Source organism: Danio rerio, chromosome 1 (genome assembly GCF_049306965.1).
Source record: "Danio rerio strain Tuebingen ecotype United States chromosome 1, GRCz12tu, whole genome shotgun sequence".
Classification (NCBI taxonomy): Eukaryota; Metazoa; Chordata; class Actinopteri; order Cypriniformes; family Danionidae; genus Danio; species Danio rerio.
This window is the reverse complement of record NC_133176.1, coordinates 38,635,101-38,651,385: the sequence shown is the minus strand read 5'-3', so window position 1 is coordinate 38,651,385 and position 16,285 is coordinate 38,635,101. Positions and strand designations below refer to the sequence as shown.

The 16,285-nt window shown below is 33.3% G+C and overlaps 1 protein-coding gene across 14 annotated transcripts in view; it reads right to left on the bottom strand.

The window, feature by feature from the left end:
* Positions 1-10,518, bottom strand: part of gab1 (GRB2-associated binding protein 1) — a 103,190-nt gene extending 92,672 nt beyond the window's left edge. For all 14 annotated transcript variants that reach the window (XR_012395895.1, XR_002456597.3, XR_002456601.3 and 11 more), the window contains 2 exon segments: positions 10,025-10,518; positions 9,813-9,934 (listed from right to left, as the gene is read on the bottom strand). Coding sequence is in view for 8 of the 14 variants with exons in the window: in XM_017353102.4 (XP_017208591.1) it covers positions 9,813-9,884 (72 nt within the window). In the remaining 6 variants the exon portion in view is untranslated.
* Between the last annotated feature and the right edge of the window lie 5,767 nt (positions 10,519-16,285).

Here is a 16,285-nt window from a genome sequence, read left to right as displayed (position 1 = left end):
TCAAGTTAAATTGAAAACTTTTTAAGACCCTTTTAAGACTATTATAAATGATATTTTAGACTTATACAGGGCTAAACACTAATGATTATTTCTAATGGCCTGGTTTGCCATTTCAATACTTTGTTTTGGTTTGACATACTTTAATGTGTCAAAAAAAAGTTGTAGTTGCTAAACATATATTTCTTGTGGAAGCAATTACATTAATAATCACAAATATATATTTGTTGGCTTTTGGTCCTGGTGAGTTTAACTTCTATCCAATCTAATATGTTTCTGTTATAAAATCTTAAACGGAAAATTAAGCACTTAGTCAAGTATACTTTATTTAGTACATTAGATTCCACTTTAATAAAAATTTATTAAACAAGCGCAATTAATGAAACCATTTTTTTTTAAATAGAAAATGGCATGTTTTACTATAGATTTTAGACTTAGGGTGATGCCATCATAGAACGTCGCTGTGTCTGACATGGTTTGTTCCTTTTCCTCAGCTGAACAGATACAGTAAAAGTCATGACACATCTGATGCTTGTATTTGCACCAGCTCCATGTCCAAAACTTCACACATTGGGTTAAATTAGGCTTTGCAGTCTCTGTGTTCAGTCCTTTAATTCCCTTGTATCTGTTAAGCTGAGGGAATGGAACCAACCCTGTGACATTAGACACAGCGATATTCCAAGATGTCGGCACCCTAGGTCTAAAATCTATAGTAAACTATAGCCATTTTCTGCTAAATGATAATATTAATTGAGTTTGTTATTTATATTTTCATTAAAGTGGAAATCAATTTACAAAATGATGTAAACTAGACAGTGCTTTATTTCCCCTTTAAGCTTTATGTCTATATATTTCTACTTCCCTTATTTCTGTAAATAGTTTTTTTGTATAAAGGACGATAACGTAAAGGTATATATTGCTCTGTTATTATCATGAGGAACTGTATAATTGTTTTTAGTTTTCTTTCCCTGACTTTATTAAAATGGATTGTTGGTGATTGTATGGATGTTGGCCTGATTGGGTAGCTTTACTTGGACAGAGGAAAATTTAAGACATATAACACAATATTTCAGTAAATTTAAGAGTTTAAGGTCTAAAATTTTTCTGCTTTTGAGAATTTTTAGGACTAAAGATCTCGCGAACACCCTGGTAATAACTTCTGTATAGATCATAGTACATTACATGTCAACTACTGATGATAATGACACCAATTGCATGTTTTTACCCTGCTTTTCCTCTAACATGATTTAAAACAGTGGACTTAATTGAAAGGACACAGGGGACCAACTGGACCATGCTAACCAGCCAAACCCTGACCACACTGTCAAGAAGACACTTACTCGTTTTGTGTGTAGTTACCCTGTCACAGCAGAAAAACAAACAGACTAGTTTGTGTTGAGTTAGTATTTGCATTTGCCCATGCCAAATTTCTCATATAACAGTTAGCCTTTCGGTTAGGCACAATAATAAGGAATGTTTGATTGCTGTGGGGCTATTTAGCACACCATCTCACAAAAACACACCAGAACTGAAATCAAAGCTTACATCACAAGGCAGAGAAGCTTCTGTTACTAAACCTGCCTTTGTTTGGCACAGAATTTGGTGTTTAAAATAAATGTCTGCTTCTTTTTAGCTAATGTTTTTTTCTTCTTCTCCACATCATAAGAGTGTTAAACAAACAACAATCTCTGTCAATTCATTCGAAAATTTGCATTTTCAGTTTTGGCTTTCAGCCCTGTGTGTCCAGAATTTTTAGTTTCAGCCAAGAATTTTCATTTCAGTCCATCAGTATTGAAAAGCTATATTGGGTAAGAGTGGAGCACATTAATATTGCAGAAGGTTTTTTCTTATTTGTTACAGTTAATAATTGATAGCAGAGGCAATCCATTATCAAGGCCTCTCTCAGAACTACTCTGGACACAAATGACCGGTCGGGCTGGGTGGGGAAACCGGCAAAAAGAGGGGGAGGGGAGAAAGAGAAAACAAATGAGAAAAAATGTCTGCACCAGCACCTAGCTAAGCCGATAACACTGACCACAAACGCTGTTTGTTTCTGCTCTCTGAGCATGTTTGTTTCAGCAAAAAGTTGCGATTGTTTTTCTAACAACTAAGCAGATTTTATAAATCCTGACTAAAAAAACAATGCAACCACTAAGTAAAAAAACATACTTCTGTTCTTCTGTAGAACTGAATTCAGTGCAGAAAACTGCATGCTTGGAGGCAGCGACTGCAAGGCAGGGTAATGGTTCACTTTGTAAATGCTAAGAGCACCTAGTGGCTTGCTGACTTGCATTAAAACAGAAGGGTGGAGTTGGAGTGTGTTCTTGATTAAATAGTTCGAGCTGCACAAGTCAGTAGATTCCTGCATTTTTCCCTCTGGCCCTCATTCCCGGTTTTGCTCCAACCTCTCAATCTTCCTTGATGCTCATTGTGCTGTGAAAAGCTGCAGTGTGCTACCAACCATAAACAATCATTTCACAATCTCTAAAATGAGCGGCCACAATGAAGGACTGAAATAAGTAACTGTAAACACAGACATAAACACTTCTGCCTTTGGGACATATTTATATCAATACCACTGTCAGACTGAATGACCTGAGAAATAGGTCAAGCACAGTTTACTTTAAATTGTGGAAATGTTCAATTAAAACAGTATGTATATAATTATGTATGTATATATGTATGCATGTATCTTATTATCTATCTATCTATCTATCTATCTATCTATCTATCTATCTATCTGTCTATCTAGCATCCATCCATCCATCCATCCATCCATAAAAATTGCTATTGAAACCATACTGAACGCAAGTAAAATAACTTAAAAAGTAATTAGAGATTAAAAGTAATGATTTTAAGTGATTTACCATTTTACAAAATATTTAGCAAAAATAAAATGACAATCAGAGCAACAGATACAGTTTTGTAAAAACGAAGCCAATATGGTATTTAGCCAGAACTTTAATGGCCGCAGCAAAATTTTTAATTAGCCAAATAGGTTAAGATACTTAATTATAAACAATGAATGGTTACTTAATGCTGAAAGAGGAATTTTGATTGCCTTTAATTTAACTATATACACACTTACCAGAATTGAATTTTGTAAATGTTGACTAAATGACAGCACTAACATTTTATAATAAGGTCACATTGGTTATCAAAAAATAAACTATATTAGTTAACGAGAACAAAACTCCTACATTTATTAATCTTCATTAACTAATACACTGTGAAAATCACTTTTTAATTTACTTTATCAAGAGTATATAAATGCTTTTAAATATATAGCTCATAGTTAAAGGCACAATGTGATTTTTTTTGTTAAAATAGTTATTTGTTATTTGTTAAGTGTTATTTTGCAGACCTTAATATTTACATAACCGCAAATAGAGGTATGTCAGTATACCCCATGTGTTCGGACATTGTTATGCAAACAAGTGTCAATACTGCAGAATGATTATCGTTGAATATCGTATGCAATATTCTGTGTAGCTTGGCAGTGAACTATGGCTCAGTGTAGTAAACTCTGCTCTATCTGAATGAGTGTGATGGAGGTTTACTGCTGATTAAAGTACTGGTTTAACTGACAAATGACAATCAAATGTGATTTATTGTGCAGCCCTAATCCTAAATGTTTAAAAGAATGTGCTCTCTAGTGGTGAACATTACATATGGTGGCTTTAATGTTTACCAATGCATAAAGAAATGAGATTTTGTCTGCACCAATAGCCTAGTGGCTAATTTGTCAAATAGTTATGTAACTATTCACTCATGATTTATGATACTAATCTCATGATTTAGTTATGATTTTTTTACTAATTATTTGAATAAATGCTGCACTTTTTTTCTGCAAAATATATTTTCTGCAGTAAACAAATTGCTATTGAAAAAAAACATATCCTAACAATAATACAAACTTAAAAAGACAACAAAAACTAAAACTGTAACTGTGGTGGGATTTTACATACATTTTTAAAGAAATATAAGCATATCTATGTTTTTTTTGGCATAAGCTGAGGTTTTTGCACATTTACAATGTCCCCTGCTGATGAAAAATCTCTTTCCCTGGGAACTGATATGGCTGGTGGGGAGAGGAAAGCCTTTCCTAAACCAGAGATCAGTGTGTACAGAGGTGGTCAACAGTCCCTCTGCTCCAGGGGACTGGCCACTGTCATAAAATACTGATTATAAAAACTACTAATTATAAAGTAGGATAGACACAGGAGTTGAACATGATTATGAAGGTTAATAATTAATATCACTTGTATAATTAATTAGTATAAGAATCAGTGTGGTACACTTAAGAAGAGATAAGCTTGAACATTTTAAATATACAATAATTATAAGCAAATTATTCAAATGCATAAACTAATTTGAAAAGGAGAGGGCAAAAATAATCTAATTCCTGCTTCTGTAACAGAACAACTTTCTCTTTCAGTCTGAAAAACATTTTCATGCTTTTGCTATAAAAACACAGATTCACCATGTGTTCTTCGCAGCACTCGTTGGAGCAAGTGGAGCTGCAAATCATCCGGTCCGTGTGGTTTGGCTTATTAAAAGTTTTTGCATATAGATGTCTGTGACAGTAGTTTTCACTGTGCTGACGGTTTATGTGCATCATATTCATTCTTCTGTGTAAGTAAACATCTTTTTGCAGCATTTGCAGTTTTATCTGGCACATCTCATCGCTGTCATTTTACTGCCACCCCACCTCTTGCTTGCTGCTGATGTGCAGGTAAAACGAGCTTGCGCCAGTAAAAAGCGCCCCCTCTGTTCAAAATATCCATCGCGAGTCATTCAACATTTCAACCAGTTTGAATCATCACACGTTAGAATAGATCAACCAAATCACAGTGAATTGTTACATCCCTAGTCTCGACAAATAGCACCAAGGTGCTCACGGCGACTAGATTTCGATTCACGGCTCAAGGTCCTTTGCCGATCCTTCCCCCATCTCTGCTCCCCACCCCCACTCCACTTCTTGTCTGTACATCTCCAATGTCCTATCAATATTAATAAAATTATAAATGAGACTTTGTACTGATCTTGTTTTTCATGCACGAGCAGGCGCAGCCATCGGATTCTTTTTGGCTCGAGACTTACAGTCTTATTTACTTTCATTGATTACTGATGTTAATAACAGCTCGTTATGCTGCTTGATGTTGCAAACTGAAATTTTCTTATTGTGTTATTCTACTTTTTATGTATAGTCATGAACACACTTGTTTGTAGAACAAGTAGTTAAGCTGGGTTCTGCTGTTTATTATTCCTAGTCATTTCTCCTATAGGCAACTGAATTAGATGATGCATCACAGAATAAGGTCAATAAAGTCAACAAAAAATACAAATATACATAAAGAAGCAAAGTGCTTTGTGAGAAATTGTCTCAATAGCAGAAGTGAGCATTAACACGCCAGACATTCAACATTGCCACATTCCTGCATACCATGCACATGTTCCCAAACTCATTTGACCATTTCACAATTAGTCTCTCTAAGCATTACAAAAAGGGTGCGAAAGAAGAAGTTAACAGAACAGAGAGGATGAGGCCAAATGGAAAATGCTAAGACACTATAAATTTAAACCACAAGGACATTTTCAATTGACATAATATCTGTATTGAGCAACACAGAGTAGCGAGCATGATTTCCAGATATGATTAGTCAGATGTCTCATGTTTTAACACCCTTTCAATACTTTGGTAGTCTCTTTTAATATACTACTGCTAAACTAGCCAGTAACCTGACTGAGAGGACCCTTAGCAAAGCACTGTGCACTTTGAGCCATCAAAAGCATTCCCTGCAAACAGTCAAGCCAAATGATCTGCTCTGCTTCTGAACTGTTGCCAAACTGTCAAAAACACATCAGACTTTTGACCCTGTGCCACAATGCTGGGCCCTTCGCTTTATAGCTCAACTGGATCCAGCACATATGCAATGAACTTCTTATATAAATCAGTTGATCTATCGTTTTCTTTCAGTCCTGACAATATGATTGAGAACCTAAAATGGAAGCGTTGTGAGAAATAAGAGACATCCCACAGGTCATTCAGATAATGAAACAAAGTGCTATTCATTTCCATTGTTATGATTTCATAACATGATTAAAGGTTTGATCTATAGAACTGCACAATATGTTGTTTCTGCATCAATAAAGCAATAAGATCAATTGCAATAGTTGCACTGCAAGTATAGTGGATAATAATTTATTCTTTTCCAAGTGTTTCTTGAGGCCTGTGACTGTGTGAGGGTTTTTAAAAGCATTTAGGTATAATAAATTGTACCGTTTGTAACTTAACAATAAATTAACAACGATTCATTTTATTGAATTATTTATAAAATTAAGACTAGGCAGTATTATTTTATATTTAATTCGTTTAATGTAATGTTTGATGATTTAATTCCTGTACACCTGAATACAATTCAACTCCTCAGGAAAACAATAAAATGCTGTTTATTTAATTTGTACCTTTTTGTTTATTTGTATTTATCTATGCTTGTAGATAGTTTATTTTATTTTATACAATCCCCTACAGAAGCATCCCAATCAATATTATCAATTCTTTCCAAATAGTTATTAAACTCATCTTGTATTCATATCGCAATATAAATTGCAGAATAAATATTACAATTTTAGATTTTTCCAATATCGTGCAGCCTTAGTTTGCTCATTTCAGTTGGATAAAATGCAAATCTGTCTTTTAGTCTATAATAAAAGATGATACTGTTTTAGTCTGCAAGCTGTAGGACTTTTTCTTCTGTTTCTGAAGGGTTTCAACCATGAATGATATCACATGAGCTAGCTAAAAAGAAGATTTCTTTTTAACTAAGGCATGTTAACAAGATGACACAGAATGAGAGTTGATGCAGAATGTTGTGAATGACACCAACTACTGTTTAGGGGGCAAGATATTAAGTGTAATGTGTGTACCAACATTGTAAATATATTTTATTAAAATAAAAATCGTTAATATTAAATAAAATTATTTTGAAGTTTTATTTTTACATTAAAATGTAATCTATTACTCAAGTTGGCTTTTTTCAGTTTACAGAAGCGATTTTCAATGTCAAACATTCAAAAATCATCCTAATATTGTAGATCTTGTGCTCAAAAAAACTTATTTAAAAAAAAAACGTTACTACATTTGTGACTTTTCAGGATTATTTGAGGAATAAAAAGTTTTAAGGTATTAATTAAAACAATTAGTAATGTTTATTTGTTCAAATAATATGTCATAACCGTAAACATTTGTAAGTTAGTGCGATTTAAAAAACTTAATAAAATAAATAAATACATATAATGACTGTGTGTGTTTCCACAGAGTTGGGTAGTGGCTGAAAGGGCATCCACTAATAAAGGGCGTAAAACATATGCTGGATAAGTTGGTGGTTCTGCTGTGGCAACTTCTGACTAATAAAGTGGGTAAGCCGAAAAGAAAAATGAATGAATGAATGAATGAATGAATGAATGAATGAACTTATCTATTTAATTTGTCTGAACTCTGAAGCTAAAAAAATTACAGCTTCATCTGAAGTTTCAGATGCTCATTCACTGCAATCATTACAAAATGCATCTTTAATTAGAACATCTGCTGATAAATGTACAACTGCTCAAAAGTCTAATAGGCCTGTACACCTGGCATGGGGCTCCTCTAGAAAAGAAGCATTTCAGTTATTAGCCACTTGACTCCAGTAAAAACAGTCTGGTCCTAATCAGCCACTTTCAAGCACTACATGCAATACTTCTGAGACCACTTCACTAGAAAACAGACTGAGAATGAAGCCCAATGTTGAGGACAGCACTACAAAACTACAGTAACACAAGGTTGTAAGCTTACTGAAACAAGAAAGAAGGGATAAATTGAAGGAAGTTTCTTATCTAACTCTAAAGCATAATGAAAACATCTAAAGAAGACAAAGGCCTTTGTCCACAAACGCTGTTTAAATCTCTCTCAACGAGAGGAAATCTAAAAATGACTTCTGAGAACAAACCGTTGTACAACAAAGCACTTGTTCTTGCATCGATCTAATCTTATTATAGCATCGTGTGGATGAGCTCAGAAATCATTTTAATTAGATTTGGAGCCATGAAATATTGTTCATCACATTCAACAGACTACCGTTTTACTCTGCCAGTTCAAAGCATGTGAAATCACACTCTCAAGCCATTGAATTTTCCTGGATTGACTACAAGGTCAAATGTAATAGCTGCTACTTAAATCACAAAGGCTGAAAAAGCCAAATACTCTAATCTTGTAAAATACTTGGCTGTTTGAGTCTAAAACGTGTTGCTGATTGCACAATGAGATAAAACATGAATTCAATAGCAATATTCCAAGAAGAGCTCCACTAGATTAAAGGAATCCAATAATAAATAAAAAACATCACATGAGCCTGGAGGAGATTTCTAACATGTTTGGTTGGAGCTCGATAGCAGGCAGAGCTGTAAGTAAGTGATTTCATTACAGATTATTGGTGTATATTACCACTAAGAGGAAGGGAAGACCCCATGGTACACATACAATGTGCGAATGACTAAATGCATTGACTCATCCAGTGCAGATAGAATGGAGAGTTAAGTGTTCAGTTGTCTTGGCAACTAAAGTTGCAGCAAACAAAGGCATTTCGTGTGATTTGGTGAAAAATAAAATGTCTAAAAACAAAATGTTGAAAATTTCACAACAGACCAGAATGATTGCAAAACAAAAAAAAATACACAAGATAGGGGAGCAAGTAACCAATCATCATTGGGGCAAGTAGTGATCTGATATTTAAAGAGCTGAACATTACAACTCAATCTAATGAATACATTGAAAATTATTTTGATATATCTGTTTACCGGCATTGTATTCTGCAACCTTGATGCATGGCAATATTCAAATCAAACAATAAGCATCACACTGGTTTTCACAGCTGGCTCTTTGTGATTACAGGTGTAGCAAAGGCCTTGGACTTGTACTGACTCCTCTTGGCATGGATGCGTGAAGTTTGATTTGGGTTATGTCTTTCTTTTTTTCTGCTTACCATGCTACACAAATCCATGTATTGATTTTATCCACTTATGGGTGCATTTACTGGAAGCTAGTTTTCCAGTACTAACTAGAATACCACAAGTTGTCTATCTGCAGCAGCTGCATATTTATTTATTCAAACTTTGTCAAGTAGCCATGTGTTCCGTTTGCGCTTTAAATATGTATATGTAGCTTAATGGTTATGGCCTGGGCACTAGCTAAAGGACTATATAAACAAATATTTCTGCTTTTGTTATTATTTGTACCTGGATCAACTATGTCATGTGATACCAACATGGCGCCACCCATGAGGGGCGACCCACGTCGTGTATAAAAAATAACCTTATCTAAAAAAATAGCACCAGAGTTCCAATGTTTCGTGATATTTCTTAAAAGTGCTCTTTGTTTATGTTTAAATCTTAACAACAAAAATAAAGGAACTGCTTCTTTAATTGATCAAAAAGTTCCCATACCGGTAGGTGTGTCTACAGAACCGATCAAGACGCCACAAATAAAGATTTGCACAAGCAAAGCTTTCACAAAAACAACCCCAGTGCAATAAACACATAAACAGCGTCCACACACACACTCAGTCGCATTTTTATGAGGAACTAAACCCGTTTTGAAACTATTCTTGGATCGTCCGCATTTTAGAAAGATAAAGCTTTAACCGACAGATCGCGAGCAGTGATTGACCTGCGGTTGCTGTTGGAAAGCGTACTGAAAATTTGCATGAATCTTGCCCCAACAGTCCTGCGGTTACTGCACTGTCGGTGCATTTGAATAAAACTAAAACGTTACTTACATAACGCCGTAACTTTTTTTCAGGTGGAGACTTTCGGAGCCACCCCGAGTAAACCACATCTCCTCCGCTCATTTTCTTAAAGGCTTTGAGGAAAACACGGGTTTTAAGTTTCGTGTTTCAGCCTGTAACATATCAAAACATATTTCTAAACATGAGTTGGAAGTTGCGCTTTGAAGTGTTTTAAGCACATGTGTTTGAAACAACATGAATACCGTCACTCCTGGTTTCCAGCACGTTCACACGGGAAGAGCTTCCCGACAGCGACGCGGCTCTCGCAAACTCTTCTGGATGAAGTCCTATCCTCTGCCGAAGGGAATATATCAAGCACAGTTTGTTTAAACACACATGTATCCGTCTGTAGTTGAGTCCCCTTTTAGTTTACACACTCTGTCCGTGTAAATAAAACGCTGTTTTCGTTTTTTTCCGAGCTGATATGCAACGAGGCAGCGACTGATACTCGCCAAGTTCGGCGTAGTGAAAGCTCTGCTTGATTACCTTATTTCAAAGTAAAACAAAACAGTTTCCTTGAAAATATGTACAGTTTTTCCTTGTTTTTCCAAAACATTATGGTCGCATTAGCACAGAAGTGCCTTTGGAAGTGGAAATCTTCCCCGATCGTCGACCTTCCCTCCAGTTTCACTCCCCACGGCTCCTTGCTGATTGACAAGCATAAACGTCGATACTTTCCCTAAACTCAGCCTCCTCTGGCCTATGGAGGCAGGGAGAAGTCGGTCAAGACACAGAATAAAGAACATTACATCATGGGAAATGTAGTCTTGGAGTGTTGCCCCGTCAGAGGGAAAACACTGGGACGGTGACTCGCATTACAAAGAATAGGTGTAAATAAACCTCTTACGTCCCAAATAAATCTTACTTACATTTGGATTAAAACTGTGAAAAACAAAGTAGCAGTGTTATTTTGTGTATAATCTTTTAACAATTAACGCGCACTGATAAAAAATAAAGAAAAAAATGGATTAGACTATAATTATATATAATTCCGATTTCACTCAATACATCTATTTATCACTTCAGTATGGTTAAAAAAGTCTCTGAACCGAGCCGGCTTTGATCATCCTTGATTGATGAGCTTCTTCACTGAGGATATTACAAATATAAATGGTAAAAAGGGTAAAACTACTGTATGTAGCTAATATATTTATAACGTGAAGGAAAATCACATTTAGGCAAGAAATGCCTGAATTAACAAACAAGCAATCAGATCAGTCACTCACACATAAAAACACAAAAAAACTAAACAGCATCGCGGATATACACTTTATAAGACGTAGAGAAAAAGTAAGAAATAAAAACATCAAAGTCTCTTGATACACTATGACGTAATTACGTCATGGCGTAAAAGACTCGCTGATGTTGTTTTTGAACCGAATCTTTAAATGAGCTGTTCAAAAGAACCGAATGGCATTTTAAAGCAAATATCTTGAAATCAATGTTGTCAGTTAACGTTAGTCTACATTTATAGCCAGGAGATGTACATATTTAAATATAGGCCTACACTAAACTTGAATTTGTTTATACAGTATGGCTTAAAGTGCAGAAAAAGATTATTTTAGAAAAATAATACTAACATCTAAAAGCAAAGAACAAGGTTGCAGGCAATGATAGAAAAGTGAAGAGTTTCAGTAAAGAACGTTCACGTTTGTGGGATTGGTATCTTTGGAATGTTATTGTAATGCTAAACGCCTCACTCAGTTATCTCTGAAGCTTTGTGCCTACTCACTGCTCTAAGTTTCAACTCAGTGCAAAGGATTTAGATTATTATCCTACAATCATTAAGCGTGTGATTTTAGGTTTTGGATTAAAATGGAATTTTTACTTTATGGAGGTGCACAGATCACATAATTAACACTAAAATACATTAATGAGTCAAAAAGACATTTTGGTAACACTTAATAATAACAACACACTATGAACCATTTATTAAGCATTAACATATGGTGAATTCATTTTCTGTTACTCTACATTAATACATGTTAGTAAGCAGGTTATAACTGCAGCTATAAATGCTCTATTCTTGACTTAGAACCACATTCATAATGTGCTTAATAATAATTATTTTCATTCTTTGTTAATGATTTATTTTTCATATTTAATGAAGTATTGCATTATTTACAAACCAATTGTATTTAAGAATAGTTGATGGTTTTTAAGATCAGAATGAGTTAGTAAATGATTAATAAACTATTAAAATCAAGGTATATATTAATCAAGGATATTGTTCAGGTATATATTAATGGTTACTATGTATGCTAACAAATGCTTTATTAACTCAACTTCATCCAGTTTTGTGACCTAGTCTAAAGTGAGGACTATTTATGCTTTATAAATCTCTTATAAATGATGATAAAATGCTTAGTTTCAAATAAACAATAATCTTTGCAATCTTATCTAAAAAGTAAAATCACTGTAAAGTTTAAACATTGCTAAATGACAGGAGTGTCAAAATCCAACATAAAATTGTTTAAAACAACAACAATATAATAATTAAGCAATATAAGAGGATGTGATGTTTAAACTATACAGCAATTTTATTTTAGGTAAGGTTGCAAAGATTTATTTTTCAATTGAAGTATACAATTTCACCTGTGTATCTTCAAATGAATATGAGTGAATAAAGTCGTTTGTTTTCTTTTTTTGTGTTTAGAATAGAACTGAGCCTTTAATTGTCATTTATTAAGAATTTATAAAGCATAAATAGTCCTCACTTTAGATTAGGTCACAAAACTGGATGAAGTTGAGTTATAAAGCATTTATTAACATACAAATGAATTATTACTATATGCCTGAATAATAAGATATATAAATGTTAATTTGAACAGTTTATAAATCATTTACTAACTCATTCTAAATAATCCTAAAAAACAAGCAACTATGCTTAAATAACTGGTTTGTAAAAATTAAATACTAAATTAAGTAATGAAAAATAAATCATTAACAAAGTATGAAAGTACAATTATTAAGCACATTATAAATGTGGTTCTAAGTAAAGCATTTGACTTAAAAAGCTACAAATACAGCATTTGTAACTTTAGTAAACTGTTTACTAACGTTTATTAATGTAGAGTTAATGCTTAACAGATAATGAATTCACTATTTTCTAATGCTTAATAAATAGTTCATAGTGTGTAGTTATTATAAAGTGTTACTGACATTTTTTTATTGCTACTTTAACATTAAAACAAGTTAATCATGTTTCCACCGATGTTGCGAGATTGAACTTGAAAAGGCTTGTACAAGTAATTTGATTTGACTTTAAAAAAATTAAGGAAGCAACTGATTTGAATGCAGTGAAGTATTTAGTGTATCATTTAAATTGTTCATTTTATTGTGTGTATTTTTAAAAGGATGTTAATTATGATTTCAGTAAAAGCTACTTCTTAACATATTTCATTAGAGTTCACTCACTGTGTTTCAGCAAGTTCCATAAATATTTTTGGACATAAACATTTCTAGCAACAATATTCTCAATTATTTTAAAGGGTGTTATAAACAGTTGTAAAGTAACTACAAATACTCAAACTACTGTAATTGAATAGTTTTTTGCCAGGAATTGTACTCCACTAAGTCGTTTTAAAAATGTCTGCTTGTCCTTTCCCTTGAATACATTTTTAGTCCTATATTGGTACTTTTACTCAACTACTTTCCTTCAACCTGCAGTCACTACTTGGTTTTTTTCTCGTCTATGGGGATTAGAAAAATCAGTCCTTTGTAGGCCATATACGTTGGATTTGATAAAATCAAATCGCACATAGAAGGTAAAAAAAAAAGGCAACATAATGAACAACCTCAAGACATAGGTGCTTTACATTTGCATCAAACTGTTTGGAAGCATTAAAAGTGTCCAAAAGAAGATGTTTATAATCTTTCCATGTATTGACCCAGAGACTGATGTATGTCAATGATGTCAACAAGACGTCAGATTGACGTTGTACCCCAACGTTGAGGGCACAATACGCTTTGTTTGGAAATGAAAATTAGGTTGACGTCAGAACCTTATATCAGGCTGATATCAATGTCCAATCTAAAATCAGCCTCTAATGATGCTACAGTTTGACGTGTGGAAATTACCACTATGACGTCTGTCAGATGTTGAATTTTGGTTGTTATACCTGACAAATAAATGTCACTATTCAACATCAATATGATGTTGGTTTAAGATGCTGGCTCGACGTTGGATTTTGGTCACTTTTTTATCACAAACTAAAATTAACCAACGCCATATCAGCGTCATTTGACATCGTTATTGGACATCAAAATAACGTTGTTCTTAGATGCTGACTAGACTTAGAATTTTTGATCACCTGACATCACGGCCTAAATCTAACCTAATATTAACGTTTTATGATGTTGTGTGCCTGCTGGACAATAACTAAATGCACTACAGAATGTTACTTTTACACACATTTACAAATGACAAGTAAATGCATCAGCTTTACATCAGCATACTTACTACTCTTGAATACTTTTGAAAGGGATACTTTTTACTCACATTTGAGTAATATTTAAAACAGATATTTTTATTCTACATTCACTAAATTTTTAGGCAAGTAATGGTACTTTTACTAGAGTAGGATTTTTCAGTACACTTTCCACCACTGGTTATAAACCATAAACCAAGCAAAAATGCTATTAGGAGTCTTGAATTTACTGATTAAAAAAAAATTAATTTCCCTGTAGAGAAAAAGGAAATGTTTTTACGTTTAGAACGTAATAATTAAAAAATAACAAAAAAATTAAATTTGAAATAACCATGGAGTGCATTTAGAAATGCATTTATAACTTAGTTATATAGGTCAGGCAAAAGCCATATATATGGGAAAAATCCTGCATTATTTGATTACTTTGTTTAATTTGAGCCTAGAAGCTATATTCAGCAGAAATTATTGCGCTAGATCCAATTACTTTTTAAAGTAAACTTAAAAACTTTTTTTTTTTTTAATTAGGTATTTAAAACTCATCAATTGGCAAACACTATGAAACAAACACAAGGTTAAGTGGCAAATTCACATTATGATGACAATATGAAATCATAATGACATCTTAATGTAACATAATTTAAATGTAATGTCCATGTAATAATTTACAATAAAAACTTGAGTTGTCACTAAAATGTTTCTCCAATGGTATAACAACATTATAGATTAACATTACAATGTGGATTTGAACCTTGTAAATTTACCCCTCCCGAATGTCCATGTCTCAGAGTAAATTGTAAGTGGGAGTTGCCTAAATTGTAGCAAAGAAATGTGTAGGTCGTTGAATAATTGAGAGTCATTGATTTTACCAAATGGTCTTAGAGACTTTGCAGCGCACATGTTACAAAGCTAATGGCTCTGAGGGAGTCTGAAGAACTAAAGGTGCCCTCTTCTGAAAACCACAAAAGGACAACTTTGCATCTATTAGTTGTCAAGTTAAGAAAATGTGGATCTACGCAAGTGCTTCACCACAGCCTTAAGTGTCTATTTGGTTACCAAGCTAATGCCATACTGATTTTAACAGGACTTTGGGCTCAAGAACAGACCATTGTGTCAGGGTTCAAACTGAGGACACTGGAGGTTGGGGGTGGACTCATGGATTGATAGCCAACGTATGGCCTACAAAGGCCTCCGGCTTTGATAGCAAAAACAGACATCAACTTGATTACACTGCCTTTTTGGTCATTTTAAAGTTATTATTACGCTATTATTGGCATATTATTTTTATTTTTTGTGTTTCCATCTTAATGTTTTCATTTTTGTTAAACTCTTTAAGTAAGCTTTTTTCCAATTTATTAAAAAATATAAATTTAAATATAAAAGCTTAAATAAATGTAGTTCTTTTTTATCTTGGTAGTATTTGGAATTAGCCTTTTTACACTACCATTTACTATTTTTAGAACTGATTTTAGATAAATTTTTTACTTTTTAATTGTACTTTTTTTTGCTAAGGGTTTTGAACAAAATTTTATTAGCCTTTGCACCTTTTTATTTTGGTGTGTGTTGTTTTGTTGTGTTTTTTTTTTTTTTAATTTTAGAAGGTTAACATTTTTTGTATTATTTAAATTTTTTTTAAGTTGATTTAGGTAAAGGCCTAATAACCTAATTAAAACAGTATATATACATTTGAAAATAAATTGAGGTGATCTAAAGTAGGGCTGCACATTAGAAAAATCTAAAATTGCAATATTTATTCTTTATTTCTGTGATATAATCTGATATGGATACAATTTTATTTACATGACCATTTGGACGAAATTTGGAAAAACTGGGATTTAAGAATTGATTGGGGTGATTCTGTAGGGGAGTACATGCATCAGATACAAGAAACAATCTACAAGCATTGATAAATTCAATAAAGAAAAAGATACCCATTAAATAAACAGTGTTTGACTGTTTTCTAATGAGTCACACTGCATTTAGTTATACAGAAATTGAATAATCAAATGTAAATTAATACTGCATAGTCTTCGTTTT